Source organism: Periophthalmus magnuspinnatus, chromosome 19 (genome assembly GCF_009829125.3).
Source record: "Periophthalmus magnuspinnatus isolate fPerMag1 chromosome 19, fPerMag1.2.pri, whole genome shotgun sequence".
In the NCBI taxonomy this organism is placed as follows: domain Eukaryota; kingdom Metazoa; phylum Chordata; class Actinopteri; order Gobiiformes; family Gobiidae; genus Periophthalmus; species Periophthalmus magnuspinnatus.
The window spans coordinates 15,510,629-15,531,633 of NC_047144.1; the positions used below are offsets into that span (position 1 = coordinate 15,510,629).

A 21,005-nucleotide genomic window follows, 5' to 3' on the forward strand; every position below is an offset into this window, starting at 1 on the left:
TTTATTGCAGTGTTCAGACCGGGATGTCAGGGGAATTATATGCGAAGTGTCAAACATCAGCGTGCGCCAGATCTGGCTTTGATGTGGTGTGTCTGAAGAATCCACACACTTTGTTTCTCCAAAGTATCAGACACCAGAGTTGAAAAAGCTGAACTTTTGGTGGACATCAGCTACAAACTAGCGCCAACTTGTTTATGCTGAGTGCAGTGGTGAGCCTAAATCCTCATCATGGACCCAGACACGCTGCCGCCGAGCCAATCACGTCCGTTGATATAATAAATACACTAAAGCCACTCTTTCAACCTGGTCTGTATCATTCACAAAGACATTGGGAAATCAAAACATCCAAAGGTACTCTACGGACACCCTGGAGTCAAACATTTTTTCGTAACATGCGTCCGTGGCGTCCGGCGCGGCCTCTGCCCTCAAATGCCAACGAAAGGCGTCCGTGTTTTTGATGCCGTGGGTCTGAACACAGCATAAGACATAATTAAATGTTGACTCTTAATCGGTTTCATTTTGGTGACTGAATTGTTGCATTCCCTTATGAAACGCTCTTTTTGCAGCTTGTGTTCGGTACGTTTCAGCCTCCTCCATCAGACCCCTGCTTAGCTGCTGCCAGGTTTCTGTGGTTGATGTTTTTGAAGAGAATTTTCCGCTCTGTCTGCTCTCGTTTCTCCTCTGGTTTCTTCTCTCTGACCCGCTCTGAGCCTCGCTGTTTGGTTTAAGAGTGAAATCTGCTGCGTGACACAGATCTGTCACAGGAGCCAGGGGGCGCCGTCGCTGCTCTCACATCAAAGAGACACCGAGGAAGAGCCAGTGTAGCAGAGACATGAGAGACAAGACGGAAGGGGGAAGGGGGGTTAAGTCACTTCAGGCTACAACACTTTACATATTTCTGAAAAGTCGAAAACACTTTAAGAAATACACCTTCATTAGCCTTAATAAAGCATGAAGACTCGACTAATTCATAATAACCAAACTGAATTATGTAGCGTTACTTAATTAATACCCTAACTTTGTAATTAAAGTCACATTAAATCATTTTTTACCCAAGAAGTCAACAAAAAGGGTGTATTTGTTGCACTGAAAAACAAGTGTTCTTACTGTGCTCGGGCTTGCATCTCCATAAACCTGACTCTTTATTAGGCCTGGAGTATGGCCTCTTCATGCTCGTTTCCATGGAAATACTGTTCTTTTGACTAGAATCTCAAATGTCGTGTATTATATAGTTTTAATTTTCTATTTCTATGGAATCATGCGAATGACTTGGTGCTTTATGAAAATTACACACTGTACCTTTAAGTCATTTCTAAGTGTGAATTATGTAAACCATTTCTTGATTATGAATTAAGTCTTTTTCATGCTTTATTAAGACTAGTTATCGTGTAGTTATTATTACGTTGTACCTAAAAGTCCTGTATTTTGCTAAATTTACATTCAGCTTCATACTGTGAGTAGGCTTGCCGCTTCACAAATCTGGCGTGTAACTTGGTATGGGGATGGAGATGTTATTATCTGTGTCCATGGAGAAAAGCAGGTCACATTCCCTCTGCCAGAAACGTTGCATAGACACATCCACATCCGAGGAAACGCCCACTAACAGAAGGTCGGAACACCTTGTGGGGGTGGGCGAAACGTTAATGTTAATGTTAAAGATGTGCTCTCTCACATTGGACAGTGTACAGTGTGTGAAATACAGACGCAAAGACTTGGAATAGAATAAAGTGGTGCTAATATAAATATCCAAGAAGGCTAATGGTAGCTATGGATAACATGCTAGCTCCGACCGAATTCTGGGATAATTCTGCGCCAAGAGTGAGTGACTTGAATTTGACCAAGGAGTCTGTTGTCCCGGGCCCCAGGGTCTTAGAAGCCCAGAATTGGAACCTCTGCCTATTCATTTATATTACAGGGGGCCCATATAAGCCTTAATGCCCCAGGTCGGAGAATTTCTGTCGACAGGCCTGTTTAAAATGCACACAATCCAACACAACATTATTAAAAGGAGGAAAACGTTGCATGAGTGCCAAACCACGCCTCCTACTACTGAATCACACCTCCTACTACCAAACTATGCCTCTTGCTACTGAACCATGCCCCAACTATCAAACCACGCCCCTATTACCAAACCACGCCTCCTACTACCGAACCACACCTCCTAATAGCAAACCACGCTCTCTACTACCAAACTACACCTCCTACTACCGAACAACGCTGCTTACTACCGAACCACGCCTTCTACCACCAAACCACATCCCCTACTACCAAACCAAACCCTACTGTGACACATTGCTGTCTGTATCTATGGAGCACTTATAAAAAGCTTTGCAAAAATTCAAATTCACCCCTGAATGTCACATTAGGTCACTATTTCCTGTTTCTCATTTTGTGTTACTCCTTTTCTCACTCCTCTGTGCAACAACATCACCTTGTTTATCTTGTAAATAATTCTTCCTCTGGGCGGCACAAATCAAATCAACACTGTGGGTTTGACAAGACTGAAAAGAAGCACGTCGAGGTATAAAAAAATCTTTAGAAAGGTGTCATCTTTGGAGATAAAGTTGGCCTGGAGACGACGACACTTTTGGCGATTGTGATGCAGTGTGAAGTGCAAATGCGCAAAGCTGGAGGAGGGGCTGCTATAGTGAGAACATGGTCTTTGATATCTCCATGTTACAGAGGGCACTGAGTTTAGCACTGGAGATATGGAGTTTGTTTTGTATGTTCATCACTGTCAAGGAAAGACGCAAGGAAAGAGAATAAGAATTTGAATGTATTTCTGTATTATTGGAGATGTGTTATTAAAACCAACTCTTGTGAGCTTTAAGTCAAGTTAAGTGTTTTCTGATTAAGAGAACAGCTCAGGCTAAATGTTTGTGATGAGGAAACAACATTATAACATAGATCAGAGAATAGTGTAATACTGGTCCTTTAAGAAAAAACTTCCACTTCTTATTTTTGTGTTAAATGTGTTGTTTGCTGTAGGATTTTCAATGAATCTTTTATAATCTGGAATAAATGTGTACAATGTAACTTTTCTGAACGTTCACCATCTGTTAAACTTAACTATCTCCATGGAGACAAGCAGGTAATGCTTCCAGGCCAAGTTACAGGTCAGATCTACGTGGAGGCGACACCGCTCACCTTAAGAATGCACATTTTTTATTTCATTTTTTGAGCAGGGAAACACATGTGATTGAATAAATGCAGCATCTACAAGTTTAATGCCATGCTCCCAGAATAATCCAGGTAAAGTAATTAACATCTCCATGGAGACAAGCGGGATACCAAACCTCCCCTATGAGAAAAGTTACACAGTACATCTTTAAGCGTTCATCAGCCAATATTAAGCATGATATGGCTCCTCCTTTTATTTAATCACTTTGTTTTCAAAATTTTATTGCTGACATAAGGGAGATACAGAGTCCGGGTTTATTCTGGGTTTAGACCGGTTTAGTCCGGGTTTAGTCTGGGTTTATTCAAATTTTAGTCTGGTTTTAGTCCAGTTTTAGTCCTGGTTTAGTCCTGGTTTAGTACAGGTTTAGCCCTGGTTTAGTCTGGTTTTAGTCAGACTAAACCCTCTTCTCTGATCAAATATTTGTTAGAATAATCTTGATTTCTATTATAATTTAAATAATTGTTGTAATTATTTTGTTTATAATCAGGCAAAAGTATAAAAAAAAACTGACCACACACGCTCAAATTGCTTAGATCTTGCTTATTCATAACTTCCTGTTTTATGTATGGACTTCATTCAAAAGCTATATTGTTAAGTTTTAATCAATAAACGCCACGGCAACGACCCTAATTTTCTGAAACCCATTGATAGGCGGCGTATGAAGTTGATGGTTTTAATGTAACAGCTGATCTCCAGACGAAACCAGCCATTACCATTCTGTTTTATCAAGCCATTTCCCCCCCTCCTCCTCTTCCTCCTCCTCATCCTCCTCATCCCCTGCTCCTCTAAATGTCTCCCCCCTCTCCTCCTCTTCCTCTGCTGCTGCTGTGACTTGGAGGGCTCTTAATTATGACATCTTGCGGTTGTACTGTGGGACTTGACCCTCCTACTGTCTCCACTGTCTCCAACATCTGCCACTTCTCACATGCGCTTCCTCTGTGTCCAGGAGGGCAATTACACGGCCCAGACGACACCAAATGGATTTCAGTTTGGGAATGCTATTAGTGCTAGCGGCTAAACACTTCTGCGCTAACATCTGAGGTGAAAATATGAAGAGTCAGTGAGCAAATACTTTGAAATAGACCAGACATCTGCCAAGACGCTGGTCATTTTAGTGAAGATTTGGGTTAAATACTACTTTGCTGAAATGGGAATACCAGAATACATGAATGTAACAATAAATCATGATTATATTTATGTCAGTATAAATATTTCTCAGTTCAAGTTGTATGAAAATGGGTCTTTTTAGTGTGGTGTTTTTAGTACACTCCTGGCTCCACTCTGAGTGCTTTGCTTCTGTTTAATGATGTGGTTATGAAGACTGAACCTGGACTGAACCTGGATCGAACCAGGATCGAACCAGGGTCAAACACAAATCTGGAATGAACCTGGACTGAACCTGGATCTAACCAGGGTCAAACCAGGATCAAACTTGAACCAGGGCTGAACCAGGGCTGAACCAGGGCCAATCTGGACTAAACTAGGACTAAACTAGCACTAAACTAGCGCTATATCAGGACTAAACCTGGATTAAAACCTGGACTAAATCCGAACTAAACACGGACTAAACCAGGACTGAACCAGGACTGAACCGGTGCTGAACCCGGACTGAACCCGGACTGAACCAGGACTGAACCAGGCCTGAACCCGGACTAAACCAGGTCCAATCTGGACTAAACTAGGACTAAACTAGCACTAAACTAGCGCTATATCAGGACTAAACCTGGATTAAAACCTGGACTAAATCCGAACTAAACACGGACTAAACCAGGACTGAACCAGGACTGAACCAGGACTGAACCAGGCCTGAACCCGGACTAAACCAGGTCTAATCTGGACTAAACAAGAACTAAACTAGCACTATATCAGGACTAAACCTGGACTAAACCTGGAGTAAACACAGACTGAACGAAGACTGAACCCGGACTGAACCAAAACTTAACCAGGACTAAACTCTCTCCTTTTTCTCAAAATGTCCCACAGTCTTTGTAGTACCTCCATCTGACTCGTCTCTGAATGCTTTGCTTGTGTTTACTGATGAAGTGCTAATGAAGACCTCCACTTTAGAGGCGGTGTCTTGTTTGCCATGTCTCTGCAGGGTCAGTACTTCTCCAGGATTTCGAGTGGATTAATGATGCAATAGAACGCAACCAACTCAACTCAAGATGCTACTCACTGGGGCAGATGGTTAGGACTGAAGAGAGGGGCTGGCGGATGTGGTAACAACTTTGAAACAGGAATGCTAATGACAAATCGTTTTTCTTATACTAAAGGGCCCATATTACGCTGTTTTCTGATCTCTGTTACAATGTTGTTTCCTCAAAGCTCACAAGAGTCAATTTTGTGTAATTTTAATACAAATTTGGACCCAATTGCTCCAAGGTTTACCCAGAGAACAGAGAACTTGCATGGCAGCCACTTACTCATAAGCCATTTGAAGGTCATTCCTGTACAATAGCCTTTGTATCTTCCCTGTATGCAATTTTACAAACATTGCAAAAATTAATTACAAAATCACTTCCCATTAAGTTCCTCCTTAAAATTAAGACCTGAATCTCTCCTTCAGTCTTCACCCCAGCGCAGGGTCTTCTCCACTGGGACTTGTCCATTCCCAATAACGCTCACATTAATTATAGCCTTATCAACCTGGAGCAAATTCAATAGACCTATTTATAGAGGCCTAAAGTAGCAGAGGGGTGAGGCGGTGCACAGAAACGAGGTCACGTAAGAAAGTGTAAGGGTCGAAGTATGGTTATTCTTTCACATAATATATAGCGTAAAATATAGTTTCCGTAGAGTTGCATATTAACTTTTCCATATAAGTCGCTGTGAATGTTTGCACTTTGAGCCCTCAAGGTGTTCAAGCCTGTCAGTCAAAAGTATGGGAAAAATATTGCAAAGAAATTGTCAACACATAAAAAGGACAAAGTAAGGTAGTATCATTATTACAGATATAAATTTGAATTATAGATATATTGAATTATACCCCCGTTTGTCCACTGATCTGAAGGTTGGCGGTTCAAATTCTGCTCTCCTCATATGGTTTCATCATTGGTTGACCGGTCAGATCTACTCACAGATGAATGCTGTTGTTGTGTCCAAGGCAAGACCCTTAACCCAGTGGTCCCCGACCTTTTTTGCACCACGGACCGGAACAATGCAGGTTTTATATTCACGGACCGGCCTTCTACGTGTGGCAGATAAATATGGCAAAAATAAGTTAAGTGCATAAAAAATACAACTCACCAAACCGCCGCATCAGTGGGAGCCCTGCGCTTGTTGCTTCTTTCCTTCTCTAAATCTTATCTTTTTAATCCCAGGTGTTTAGTCTCCATGTGCCAAAGCAGTTTTGAAGGTTTCATTGCCTCATTTGCTTTTCTCCGCATATTGCGCAGAGACAAACCCATATTTAAGTAGGACTCCTGGTGTCTGTTAAATTTATCTTTCTTTTTCTTGGAGGTCGTAGTCTCCTCTTCTGGTTCCTCAGTTGGCCTTTTCCCCTTTGTTAAAAAAACTCTCCAAAGACTTTTGTTTTGGCTCATTTTCACTCGCTTGTGGCTCTACTTTTGGGCGTTGTGTCTGATGTGTTATACGTGATACGTCATCGCGGAGACAAGAGCAGATCAATCACAAATATAATGAACTTGCCACTACATCAAATAGATGTCTGTAGCGATTTCCTATCAGGATTTTCATTATACATCTACTGTTAAACCTTTCCTGCTTCGGTCCCTTAACCGTGGTCGAGAGACACAGGGGAGATCCGTTGTTCTCCAGGGCCGAAGGGTCACTCTTCCTCCGGGGTTTAACTCCCTGTTCTCAACCTCAAAGTTGTTTGGAGTGTGGTGCGAGCTCAAAGACCCCAGTCTGTTGCTCAAGAGTTGTTTGCTTTATTATCTGTACTGCACTGTAATAACGCATCACTTCTGCTCTAACTCGCACTCTGTCTTTTTCCAAGTGCATCTGTAGACTCACACTCGCCGCTTCTCTGCGGGTTGAACCACACTATGCGCCACATGCACGCGCACGTCACCTCTCACTCACGCACCACACTGAACTAAAGCACATAGGAGCTAGACAAACATCTCACAACACTACGGACAAGCTAATTAGCACGTCATGAGGGACGGCCGAAAGTTACGTCAGAGAAGATGCGGTCGCTGATAAACTATTTACTGTTTTTGTACGGCCCGGTAGCAAATGCGTCACGGCCCGGTACCGGTCCCCAGCCCGGTGGTTGGGGACCACTGCCTTAACCCACTTCGGCCCCTTTGTCTGTGTACACTGGTGTATGAATGTGTGTGTGAATGGGTGAGTGGTTTCTTGATGTAAAGTGCTTTGAGTCTCTTGAAGGTGGAAAAGTGTTATATAAAAAACATTTACCAAAGTGGCCATTGAAGCTTTTCTACTGTTGTATTAATGGAAAACTGTCAGAAGTATTTTTTTTTAAGGTTTTTAAAGGTACATATGTCACTTTTCTGCATGTCTCCATCGTTATTATATTGCCTGGAATGGTCCATGGCAGTATGGCATTAAACTTGTCTGTCTTGCATTTATTTACTTACAGGTGGTTTTATTGCTAACTAAACGGCTTGAAAAGCATGTATTCTTACTGTCAGCGGAGTCTCCTTTCCGCAGATCTGACCTGTAGCTTGCTGATGTCATCACCTACTTGTCTCCGTGGAGATAGAAAAGTTAGACAGTTCACCTTTTAAACTATTTGACTTCTTGTTGTTCATGTTTAGTTTTTTTTGTAAAACTTAAAATAACAAATGTGTATGGGAAAAAGGCAGCTTAAGATCAGCTACGGGTTTGTGAAGCTGTTCAAATAATGCTAAAAACAATAGCTGCTAAACAAACTTGAGCAAATCGGTTAGTGGTTTGAATCCCGCTCTTGACATAAACATCATTGGTTGAGTAGTGTCTGCGTACATCGGTGTATGAATGTGTGTGTGAATGTGTAAGTGGTTTGTTGATGTAAAGTGCTTTGAGAACCTTGAAGGTGGAAATGCGCTGTATAAAATGTGACCAATGTGAATTATTAGTTATATCAGAAATACTCAGTTTATTACCAAATTGTACACAGAGCAGAGCCGAACTATGTACGAGAAACTTAAACTCCACTATTCTCGATGTACCTGTTCCCAAAGTTGGTTATCTCATTATTTTAGACTTGGAGCTAAACCCTGCACCTCTCTCTCTCTCTCTCTCTTGTTCTTTCTTTCTCTCATTTTTCTCTCTCTCTCATTCTCTTTCTTTCTCTGTCTCACTCACTCACTCTCGCTCTCTCAGCTCAACTGTTTTTGGGAAAGTGTAGTCTTCTCACAGGGCCTGATGTGATTGGCTGTGACTGTGGCTCCTAAAATATAACACAGGTAAAAATGTCTCTGAGTAGAACTTGCTGTCACCGCTGCCACTGGACTGATGTGCAACTAATCACCAGCTCCCACACTGTTCAGGGCGGTCCTTTAGACACAGTACAGGCTCTGTGTGGTCCTATAGACACACAGTATAACCTCTGTGTGGTCCTATAGACACACAGTATAACCTCTGTGTGGTCCTATAGACACATAGTATAACCCCTGTGTGGTCCTATAGTCACACAGTACAGACTCTGAGTGGTCCTATCAGCATAGTACATCCTCTGTGCGGTCCTATACACACACACAGTATAACCTCTGTGTGGTCCTATAGACACAGTACAGACCCTGTCGGTCCTGTGAACATAGTATAGGCTCTGTGTGGTCCTATAGACACACAGTACAGGCTGTGGACCCAAGTGGAAATACTCAAAATATCTAGCCTAGCACTCAAAAACACTAGACTTTTTGAACCATTTTTATTTGAGAATTATTAATGTGAAATGAGTTAGTAGGTGTGTTTTGGTTTACATTGTGAAGAAGAGCAAGAAATTGAGAGGGAACTATAATTTAATGTATTACTCAAGGTTTTTTCCTTTTTTTTTAATCTGTATTAAATTTCGTTCTTTCCATGTATATGCTGTATCTGTTTCAATAGTTCCATTCAAGGTGTGTTTTCTTAAACTTAATAGTAATTAATAGTAATCCAGTAATAATCATGACTACAAGTCTAACCCAACTGGGACTTTACCAGGACTTAACCAGGACTGAACTAGGACTAAACTAGGACTTAAACAGGACTTTACAGGATTTAGTTCCGGGTTTACTCACGGTGAAGTATTGTGTGTAAACCCAAACTTAAAGCTGTACTAATACAAATGTCTAGGCCTAAAAAAACACTAGGACTAAACCAGGACTAAACCAGGACTAAACCAGGACTAAACCCAGTATGAACAGCACTAAAAAGTATATAAACCTGACCCTGGTATTTGCTCTATCATCTGGCTCCACTCTCGGTCTCCCTTGGGTGCTACAGGAAGTGACTTTAAAGGTGCTTATCCTCTGTCTGATAATCTGCTCATTATCGTGTTGATCATTTACAGCTCGGCTCCTCTCACTGAAGTCAATGGCCACAGTTTTAATGGGTTTGGCTCCGTTCCCACCGCTGCAGCTCGGGCTCAACGCTGGCCTGGTTTTATAAGGTGATATACGGGGGGTTATCAGGAGGCAGGGCATTACCTACAGTGGAAGTGGAAGGGGAGCTCCTGTTTGGAAAAGCTAATTAGAGGAATGATAAAATGGTAACATGTAACAGGTGGGCGTGATTGACAGGTGCTTTAGCCAATCAGGACAAGCATTGTTTATCTATATCAAAACAAATATGGCTGGTTATGAGGAAATAGGTAAGGCAAGTTTAGTTGTACAGCACAATTCGTACACAGACTAATTCAAAGTTCTATACAGAATAAGAAAGACATTACAATCACAATACAACAAATAATTATGATAAAATTAACATGGAATGGACTATAAATCATTGCAGATAAGGTAAATCCTCCAGTTAGGTGTTCTTTCGTAACATTTGGTGATAGTCTGGGCGCTGTGCTGCCTTTGCCCACCGCCCCTAAACCACGACATGGGTCAAATGCAGTGAACACATTTTTCTACATAGGGACAGTAAAGTCCCGGTCACATTTTTATATATCACTTTTCGACCTTCAAGTCACTCAAAGCGCTTTATATCAACGAACCACTCACCCATTCACACACACATTTATACACCAGTGCGCACAGACACTGGGGGCGAGGTGGGTTAAGTGTCTTGCCCAAGGACACAACGACAGGATTCATCTGTGGGAGTTAGAATAAGTGGATCTGAACGCTCAACCAATCAGTGGACAAAGCTATTGTTGCTCTACCTACTGACCTAGCCCCAAAACTAGCTCACAGACAATAGCAAACTTTCAAAATAATCTCCAAATATATTTCTCTAACGTTACCCAACTTTCAATACGTTCAGATACTACTTTTCAAGACATCAAAAAAGTAAACTAAACGACAATACCAATGCCTTCTCTCCTTTCCAACTAAAACCATGAAGACAAGAAAAATAGTTTTATTTTAACAATGATAAACTGTGATTGCTTTAAGAGACTTGTAAAGAAGTGATCCTTGGTTGATTGGTTTGGTCTGCTCTGGGCTCTTGGACCGGAACTTAAATCTCCACTCCAAAAATAGTCCCTTTAGTCAACAAAATCAACTGCTTTTAATGTCATAGTTTTAATATGACAAAACTGTACACTACCAGTCAAAGGTTTAGACACACCCTCTCATTGAATTTTTATTTTTTACTACTGTTTTTACCACAATAAAAAAAAAAAAAAAAAAATACTAAATATTTTTCAACAAAGCAAAGGCAGCTACTTTTTGGATTTAAATACAAAAAAAAAAAAAAAAAAAAGTTATTTACTGTTTTTCTTTGCTACCTAATTCCATATATCTTACTTCATATATTTGATGTCTTCTGTGTATATATGAAATGTAGAAAGTAGTAAAAATAAAGAAAAGAAAAAAAACATTGACTGAGAGGCTGTGTCATTAAAAATATAACATTGACAAAAATATTGAAGTGGACCAAATTCGCCCTGTTTGCCTGCGCTACTTCTGCGTCCTCTAGGGGTGACGGCGAGCACTAAATTAAAAACAAACAACACAACAGGCCCAGAGCGAGCGGTGCCCTGTGGCCTCAGTCTGGTCAATTGTGCATGAAATGGAGATGATTGAAGTTATTGACCACAAGCTGTAGCCCCAGAGACTGGACACACAAACACAGAGAGGGAGAAGGGACGAGGGGTAACTGGACTGAGTGAGTGAAAAATCATTGGTTAGATATAATTGTAAAATCTTTTTCATCTTGACATTCCAAAACATGTCACTTATAATAATAATAATAATTGAATATTGGAATTTAAATGAGCTGTTCTGTTTCTTCTTTATGTTAGAAAATTGTGGTTTTGTACAGTAAAAATATGTTTTTATAATGGAAAATACTGAAATACTGGAATTTGCACATTGTTTTTGTCAGATCAGTAGGGATTTAGCACTAAATTTTGGGTCCTGGGTACAAATTATCTTGGGGGGCCCGCACTACCTGCTGTCTAATTAAATATGTCCATTACAGAGTTTGTGAAGGACTTTGTGATTATGAGTCTGTCTGTATCTCCAAAGTTCAAAATGCTCTGTTCCACCTTGTGATGTCATGAACTTAACAGCTTCTTTTTACTTTTAGTTCAGTAAAGATTGGCAACTCCAGGGCTGAAATCGTCCAAATGATTCTAATGAAGATGTATGGAGTTTAAAAACACAGTGGAGCACTTTCTGTATTACCACATGACATCACAAGGTGGAACAGAGTGTTTTCAATTTGAGAGAAAAACAGAACTCAGCCTAAATCTGCAGGGTTCTTGTGTCAAACATGTGTGAATGAAACAAAACACAACTCCAGGTCTGTTTGTGATGAGGAAACAACATTATAACATAGATCAGAAAACAGTGTAACATGGTCCCTAAGTTGTACTTGAGTAATATCTTGAAGTAATATTACTCTTACTTGGGGAAACTTGACCACTTCTCCCACCTCTGCCTTTTCCAGTGATTCTTTGATACAGTTAGATCTTATAGTGAATGTGCTCATGTTGTTGACGTAGCGTAGCCTGTTAGCTCACGATGCCAGAGGTGCAGCTGACAGCTGCACTCTCAGTTCTTTTGTATCGTTTAAACCAACTTCAAACACACATCCATCAGTCTGTCACGGACCTGGTTTAGAAAAGCTCTCCACTCCACAGACCTGACAGTGACGAGGCCTGTTAGCTTCTGTTCAGTCACTCTTATCTGGGGAGAACACTGTATCCAACTGGGGACGATTGTGGTAAAAATATCAGAAAGTTGCTCTGTGACATTACAGATCATTGTGTATGTGGCCGGTTTTATGAAATCAAGTTTTTAGTTTTTTGACTGTTTTGTCGTCACTATTGGTTTTTAACCCAATCATCTGCACATCTCTACTTTTTGTGAACTATGGAGGTTATTGTAAGAACGCACTTTGTTTTAGCATTTTAATGACAGCTAAATTTAAAATAACGTTTCTCTCACACGGTGACACACAACAAATGATGATGGGGAATGTTCCAGAGTACTGCAGGCTTAGCATTAATATTTCCATTGTGACAAGCAGGTCGTCCACCCCCTCCCAGAAAAATTACATAGTGCCCATTTAATTTTATTTTATTAAGTCTTCTTAGCTTTGAGCCATGTTACAATGTTTTTAACTCATCAAAAACAGACCTGTGTTTTGTTTCATTCACACATGTTTGAGTAACACTTTATTGTTAGTCTGTAACATCTCTAAAGCTCAAAATGCTCTATTCCACCTTGTGATGTCATGAAGTGGTAGTTTAACAGCTAACAGCTCCTTTTACCTTTAGTTCAGTAGAGATTGATGATGATTTCCATGCCTGAAATCATCCAAATGATTCTCGTGAAGGTGTATGTTTTACCACATGATGACATCACAAGGTGGAACAGAGTGTTTCTGTTTGAGAGAAGAACTCAGCCTAAATACGCTGGGTTTATGTGTTAAACATGTGCGAATGAAACAAAACACAACTCCAGGTCTGTTTGTGAAGAGGAAACAACATTATAACATAGATCAGAAAACGGTGTAATATGGGCCCTTTAATCTTTCCCTTTGCCATTTTGTTCTTGTTTTCACACGGCGCGAGTGATCAGAGAGAAATTGGATTACTCCCATCAGATTTAGCTGCTTACGAGCTGTTGTAATATAAACCACTACAAAACCCAGCTCAACAATGTAATAACCCTCTTTCTACTTTCACTTTGCTCCTTCACAGCGGCGATGAGAACCAAACGCCTTCATTACGAGCCCAAAAAACGTATCCGCGGTCGTTTTAACAGCGCTGCCTGGTGAGCCTAGACTCAGCCAATCATTTCTATGGCGGACACCCTGCAGACCCTCCCTCCCTCTTCCCCCGATTATACGAGATAATGCCTCCCCATTACCACAAAAACGCCATTGGCTGGGGTCGCGCGGAGGTCAACCAACCCCTCGCCAGCCATATTCATGCTTAGTCACATCCCAATTACCCTCCGCACCGGCTCCGCACTCAAATCACCAAAATGTACATCAAGGCAATTCATTTCTGTGGGCCGCTCCAGTCAAATTAAGAGTCTCTAGTCTCCCCCGGTACGAGTTACACTAAAGAGAGGGAGATATCGAGCTTGAAAACTGATCTTGAAAGGTGCTGGGAGGGCGCCGTGATATATTTACTTAGCGGAGGAAATACGCTAGTCCCAAAAGATTAATTATTTCCCCAAGATGCACTGCAGTGTTGGTAGAAAACGGATTAAAATGGTAGCAGCAGCAGCATCAGAAGTACTAAAGCGCTACAGGCGAAATAAGAGTGTATTGATTCAAAAGAGTAAATACAGCATGTAGCGGGTTAGCATTGTATGGGAAGTGAAGTTGATTGAGATTAGAACAGATTAATTTTGGTTTTGAATTTGATTATTTTAATTTTAGACATTAAAAAGGATCTTATCTTGATCTTGAGTTGTTTAGTGTTTGTCTTGGATGGATTGGGGCGCTCTGAGCTACTCTGGCCTTTGGTACAATAAAACAAAAGCCAGTTATGTACAACTTTTAGACTATTTATAGTAGCTGTAGTGGAGTGTTTGTCCTCTGATCCGAAGGTCGGTGGTTCGAATCCCGCTCTCGACGTCATTGGTAGAGCGGACAGATCCATTGACCCACAGGTTGGCGGTGTGCTTTGAGTAACTTGAAGTTGAAAAAGCGCTATATAAAAAAAGTCACCATTTACTATTTACTAGTTGTTCATTTGTTTGTCTTTTAAGTAATAACAGGGTTAGCTACAAAAAAAAAACCCAAAAAAAACTTGCTGTACAATAGGTTTGTAGAATTTTCATTAAACTTTTGTAAATATTACTTTTTTTCAAAGCAAGTGTGTTCAGATCAAATATTCCTCATTAACCAATAAGAATGTAGAAATGTGCACCACTTTGTGTTGCTAAACTAAAACCAGTGAGAAATAGACCTAAAAGTGCGCTGATTTGAATACCAAGTGAGATTTAGATTGGATTATTTTAGCTTTTTGTCTGAGATGTGGAAATTCTCCCTCTGTTAACAGCTCAAGCGGCTAACGTTAGCAATTTTACACGGCAATGGTTTATTAAGAGTGTTTCATAATCAGAATCAACAGTGCGATTAACCAGCGCTTCTATCTGCTTCATTTAGTCGTGTTGTGTCCAGTTAAACCTGTTGCTGTCCACTGTTGTTTTCCCAACTTTCGCAGTGCATTGTGGTCTATCCTGACCGGTGCAGTGACCAGCGCTGGACACTACTTTTCAATGTGCAATGCGCAAAATTTAAGTGCACTACTTTTTCACCAACTGTACATTTACGCCTCTAAAAATGGCGTGACCTGAAATAGTGACCGCTGTAGGACGTAGTTTGGATGTTTGGACATTCGGACACAGCCTTTGAGCATAGAGCTGCGTTCAAGGGTCGTTTGGTGATTCACGATTTGTCAATTTTTACCAAAAGCAGCATATCGTCACAGGAATGAGATTACGAGTCCATTTCTATCACCCTATTCCCCAGCCAGACCTTCTATATTCACACTATAGGCTTATATAGGCTTACATAAACAAGGAACTCATTGGCTTCTCTTTCATATCTCTACATCAACATGTGCAGTGGGAGACCTGAGCCCAATATAACACAATCTAAAGAGGGTTTTTTTTTTTTTGCCCCTCTGCAGTGAAATACACTTTTGGTCTTGTGGTGTGATTAATCTCATACACTATACAGGTCATCCCCGAAAGCAGCTACAGCTCTGCTCTGGGGGCCCTCAGTCAGCAACAAAACAGAAGGAAGCTGCAATAACCACCGCGTGCATCGATAAATCTTCACAGGGTAAAAGTGAACACGCGAGCAGCAGGTAGATGTCACGAGATACAAAATGGAGTTGGGTTATGTATGAGACAAGATTGTATTAGCAGATATAGCATGGGGTTTATGAGTACTGTACTGAGCTTTAAACCATCTTATAATGTTGGTACCTCATCAGAAACATACCTGGAGTTGTGTTTTGTTTCATTCACACATGTTTGATTAATTCTTTATTATTAGTCTGTCTACATCTCCAAAGCTCAAAATGCTCTGTCTCAAGTTAACAGCTCCTTTTACCTTTTTGTTCACTAGAAGTTGATAACTCTAGGGCTGAAATTGTTCAAATGATTCTAGTGAAGGTGTATAGAGTTTAAAAACACAGCAGAGCACTTCCTGTATTACCACATGACATCACAAGGTGGAACAGAGTGTTTTCAGTTTGAGAAGAACTCAATCTAAATATGCAGGGTTTGTGCATTAAACATGTGTGAATGAAACAAAACACAACTCCAGGTCTGTCTGTGATGAGGCAACAACATTATAACAGTAATCAGAAAATAGCGTAATATGGGCCTATAAAATACACGTTATGTAACCTTTTGCCACTTGTTTGTCTCCATGGAGATTTTAATGCTTTGCCTGGAATGTTCCCCTGTACAGCACTGCAGATATCTTACATTTATTCAGGTTTTTTTATTGTTCAAAATGTCTTGGAAAAACATGTAGATTTGACCTGTAACTTGACCTGGTGGTGTCATCTGGTTGTCTCTATGAAGATAGATACATTTAATGCTTTACTGCGGAATATTCTAGACAAAGCATTAACCTCTCCTTCAAAATTCTGGATGAACGATATGGCAAAAAAAATATGATTATGATTTTTATATAGACCACACAAATGTGTAGTTTAGACTAAAGCATTTCTGTCATTTTGAGGATGGTTGACCGTTCAAAAGATGTAATATTTTTGTTTTAAATTGTTAATTGCTATGGTAATGGTCCCAAGTTTTCATGATTCTGAAATCCATTGCATACTTTTGGCTGGTCGGGTTAGGGTCTTTCTTTCTGGGGCAACAGTAACTCAGTTCATAGTGTGTTTGTCCACTGATCCGAAGGTTGGCGGTACAATTCCAGCACCCACAGATGAATGCTGTTGTTGTGTCCTTGGGCAAGACACTTAACCCACCTCGCCCCCAGTGTCTGCGTACACTGGTGTATGAATGTGTGTGTGGTTCCTTGATGTAAAGAGTTTTGAGTGCCTTGACAATGGAAAAGTTGACCATTTTCCATTTCCCATTCTAGTGTGTAGTGGTCAATTTGTATATGAAGGACTTGTAGTAGTAGTGATCCATGTAGTTTTTTTCCCCCTTTTCTTCAACATTTTTAAAAAGACGACAAGTTCTTTATGAATATAGTCAATGAAAAAAGAATGAAGGAGGAGAACGCTGGTGATATTGCGTTGTTTACAGAAGCTGGAGCCTTGTATATGAGGCGCAGTATGTTCAGAACGAGATGCAGTTTGAGACCATCTGCCTGAGATGAACTCGGCCCATACACACTGTACTCAGCCTACAGAGAGCGCCTTCAACACAGGACACATGGAGTTTAGTGTGAATAAACAACATACTGTTCATCACATATATCACTCATAATGCTGTCACGATACTAACATTTCAAACTCTTATTTCGATGCTAAGGAATATCTGTGTAACCTCTCAGTCGTCCAGGTAGGTTCCATAGTGGTCCATGGGCGTGTACTAGTCTATTTGTCTTATAGTTTTCAGAAAAGGTTCATTTCTGTCCTGTGAATGGGACTTTTTGTAGTATCGATACTTATCAAAGTAGTATCTAGTTTTGAGTTTTGTTGTAGTATCCATTATTAGTATCTGACAACCTTAATCACTCATTTTGATTTTTAGTTTTTTAAGTTAGGGGGTTTAAAGTAACTCATGTACTTCTATGGGCCTTACATGAGGTATGATCAGAGCTGTTCATCGAATCAAAGTCGTAGTTTGAGTTGCTGTAATCAGAAACCTCTTGTATCTGTAGTTTACACATCTGCAAACATGTTCTGAAATGTCTGAAATGATTCTTGTTTGAGTTTCAGTCTTCTCTCAATTGTTAAATCAGAAAACTTGACTTTTTTTCAGAGCTTTTAACCATATTATATTTGTCTCTTTTCATTGAGCCTCTGAAGTTGTATTTGGAGTGATTCATGCTTCAGTAATCTTTAATCTCTTATTTTCAAGACGCCATTTTGCCGATCAAACCCTGTTTTCACCTCCACCTGTACACGCCCACTGTGACAGACATACTTACTTCGTTCTTCAATTTTATTCTCTCAATGGATGATACTTGCAGGATTCGCCAGCATCACATAGTCATTTTGGTACAAATGAAAAAAAATCTGCTGCTCGCTATTGTGATGTGCAGGTAGGGGGCGCCGACAGCTACACGGCTGTTTGTTGTGATGACGTTTACAGTGACATCAGCTCCCAACCTGGAAGTCAGCATGCTTGTGTCGTTTTAGATGAATATTGTGATTTAAAATGCGCAAATTAGTACACAATGATCCACAGGGGTCGTAGATTAAAACTACAGAACAGACACAAGCACGATAGGCCTTTGTTCCCCCCTGGACATCTCAAAGACTGGACATTTTATTATATTCTCATGTTTGTTATTTACATTATTACTTGATCTCCAGCCCTCACAGTGATGACCTCTTCCATGTGTTGCAGTGGATGATCCAAAAGCCTCATAAAGTGGCCACATTCTTCGGCTGCATTGGGACAGATCAGTTTGGACAGATCCTGAAGCAGAAGGCGGAGGAGGCCCACGTCGACGCCCACTACTACGAGCAGAGCCAAGAGCCCACGGGAACCTGCGCCGCCTGCATCACCGGGGACAACAGGTGTGGAACTGTTTACTTTATACTTTACTTTACCAGACTTTTACCTAGGATCAAGAATACACTCTTAGTTACGCAATAAAATACTATACAAAGATGTGAGTCTGGCCATCGCTGAATCTCCTTAAGTTCTGATGAGCGTGATTGACAGGGGGATTAGCCAATCGGGGGCGTGCATGGTCTGTCCGTATCAAAACAAATATGGCTTTTTATGAGGAAAAACACTAAACTAAACTGTTAATCTGAGGTGAGAGAAGTTAGATTTTGTTGGTAAACGATGTGTAACCAGTGAGCTCCTTTGTTTCACTGGCGTCACTGAAATAAACAAATCTGATTGGACGATACCATTCGATTCTGCCGATATCTCTGTGGATTTGCCCGGCAACCCGACCTTATATTTAAATGTATTGTTTTGAAAGGTACACTGCGTGACTTTTTTGGTGAAGAATAACATAAAGTAGTTATTGCTTTGCCTAACATTCCACAGTATGGCATTAAACTTGTTATTTTCCATGGAACCACCAGGTCCAGTTACAGGTCAGGTCTGTGGCGAGGCGGCCCAGCTCACAGTGGAGTAAATGTTTTGCGTGGTATTTCTTAGTAATGAAAAAACCTGTAACAAAATACAATGCTAGATATGTTTAATGCAATATTGCGGAACTTTTCAGGTAAAACAAGAAAACATATATAGTTCACGTTTTAACCTTATAGTGAAAATGGAAATCTACAGCTCTGGGTCTGGTTCAGCTGCAACTTTTTGTGCTTTCCCAGGCCTCGACAAAGAGTGTTACTTTTAAACTATTACACATTTATACCGCAAAAAACTCTATAAATAAAAAATATATGTAGTTTATTATTTACAAACTACAACCCATCCAACAACCTCCACATGTCAAAAGTGTCAGCTCAAATGTTTGGTTATGTCCCACTCTCCCCGTGACCCTGAAGGCAGCGTGTGCGTTCAGTGCTTTCTCAGTTTCATATCCAGACTTCTCCTCTCAGCTCCTGTTCTACACCTGTAAGAAACATTACAAGCCTCACTCACGGGGCAAGTATTCTGACCTTTGCAGGTGTCAGAGCGCACATCAAATCTCCCAGAAGGCCGAGCAGCAGGGGCCAAACAGCGCGTGATTGACAGAAGCAGTGTTAAGTATTGATCCGTTGCTGCTCCATCACCGAGGCTGTTAGAGACTTGACAGAAAGAGAGGTGTCAAGGAGGTTTACTGGAACTGTGATCCTGGTATTGATAAAACCTAAAGGTCCCCCATTCTGGTAATAGTGGTGTCATTCAGGCTAAGTGCTACAAGGTAATTTGGTGGGATTTCGTGTTAGCTAGCTTTGAGTGGAAAGAAATTGATAACTGCTAGGAATGGGTCAAAATTTCGTGTTACAACATCTTGCGAGATAAATGAGAAAAAAATTTCAAAATGGGTTAACCATGGTGAGTTTTCCCTCTTGAGAAGCTGTAGAGCCAAAAAAGTCAAATTAAAGCGGATCTATTGTGTTCTATATTAATAATCTCTGGCACCCGTGGATGATTGTTATAATTTGCACATTTTAAATCGCAATATTCATCTAAAACGACTTAATAAAAGAAACAAGTCCCCTCACTTCTGCATTAGAAAACTGCACGTATCATCAATTGAGAAAATTAAATTACAGAACAAAGTAAGAACATCACAGAGGACGTGTACCAGTGGCGGTTAAAACGGGGATAGATCAGTATGGCGCATTGAAAATAATAGCTTAAAAATTACTCAAACATGAATCACTAAATACAACTTCAGAGGATAAATGAGAAGGAAACAACTCTAACATGGTTAAAAGCTCTGAAGAATTGGTCTGATTTAAAGCAAATGTTTAAAAAAATCTAAAATTGCAAGACCAAAAGTGTGAATTATCTTAAAATCTCATCTTGTGGAAATTGTCTCATCCCTCCCCTAATATGAGTAAACGCTGCAAAATGAATCTCAACTTGAACAAAGTTGGCACTCAGTCGGTTGCAACTTGGGAAATAGCGATGGCTTGAATTATCTTGGTATTATAAACATTTAAAACCAAAATACTTAGTTCTCGTGTGTGTCTTATTATGCACAGATCCTGTTAACCCTGTAGTTTAGACCACTTCAAACATGATTCTACATATACATACTAAATGAAATAGTGTGTCTATTAAGTTAAAGGTCCCCTATTCTGATCATAATACGCACAATGTGTTGAACCTAAACCCGCCTCACACTGCAGGAGTTTTCAGCCTTGAATGATTTGTAAACATGCAATAGAAAGCGCAGACCACAGACACAAGGAGAATCAGATTTTAAACCTCAGAGCGCAGCTGAATTTGGCAGCGAAGAGACTGCACACCACAAGCTAAAGGTTGTCAGTGCACAATTGAATGATGTTTTGTGGTTACGAATTTACGATATCACAGAGCAGCTCAGAGTCGCTCGGACATCACACACCGACAAATCATATATGAGGATTCAAAGACGGGTCACACCCCCCTGAAGTTGGGGAGAGGCAAACTGGGTTCTAAATAAAGTGTATTATCCTGTAGTGTGTGTC

At 40.5% G+C, this 21,005-nt stretch overlaps 1 protein-coding gene across 2 annotated transcripts in view; it reads left to right on the top strand.

Moving 5' to 3' along the window:
* The window catches only part of LOC117387565 (adenosine kinase), a 277,300-nt gene that overhangs the window by 91,152 nt on the left and 165,143 nt on the right, over nucleotides 1–21,005 (top strand). For both annotated transcript variants that reach the window (XM_033985095.2, XM_033985096.2), the window contains exon 5: nucleotides 18,271–18,443. In XM_033985095.2, coding sequence (XP_033840986.1) covers nucleotides 18,271–18,443 — 173 coding nt within the window. The remainder of the gene's footprint in view (nucleotides 1–18,270; nucleotides 18,444–21,005) is intronic.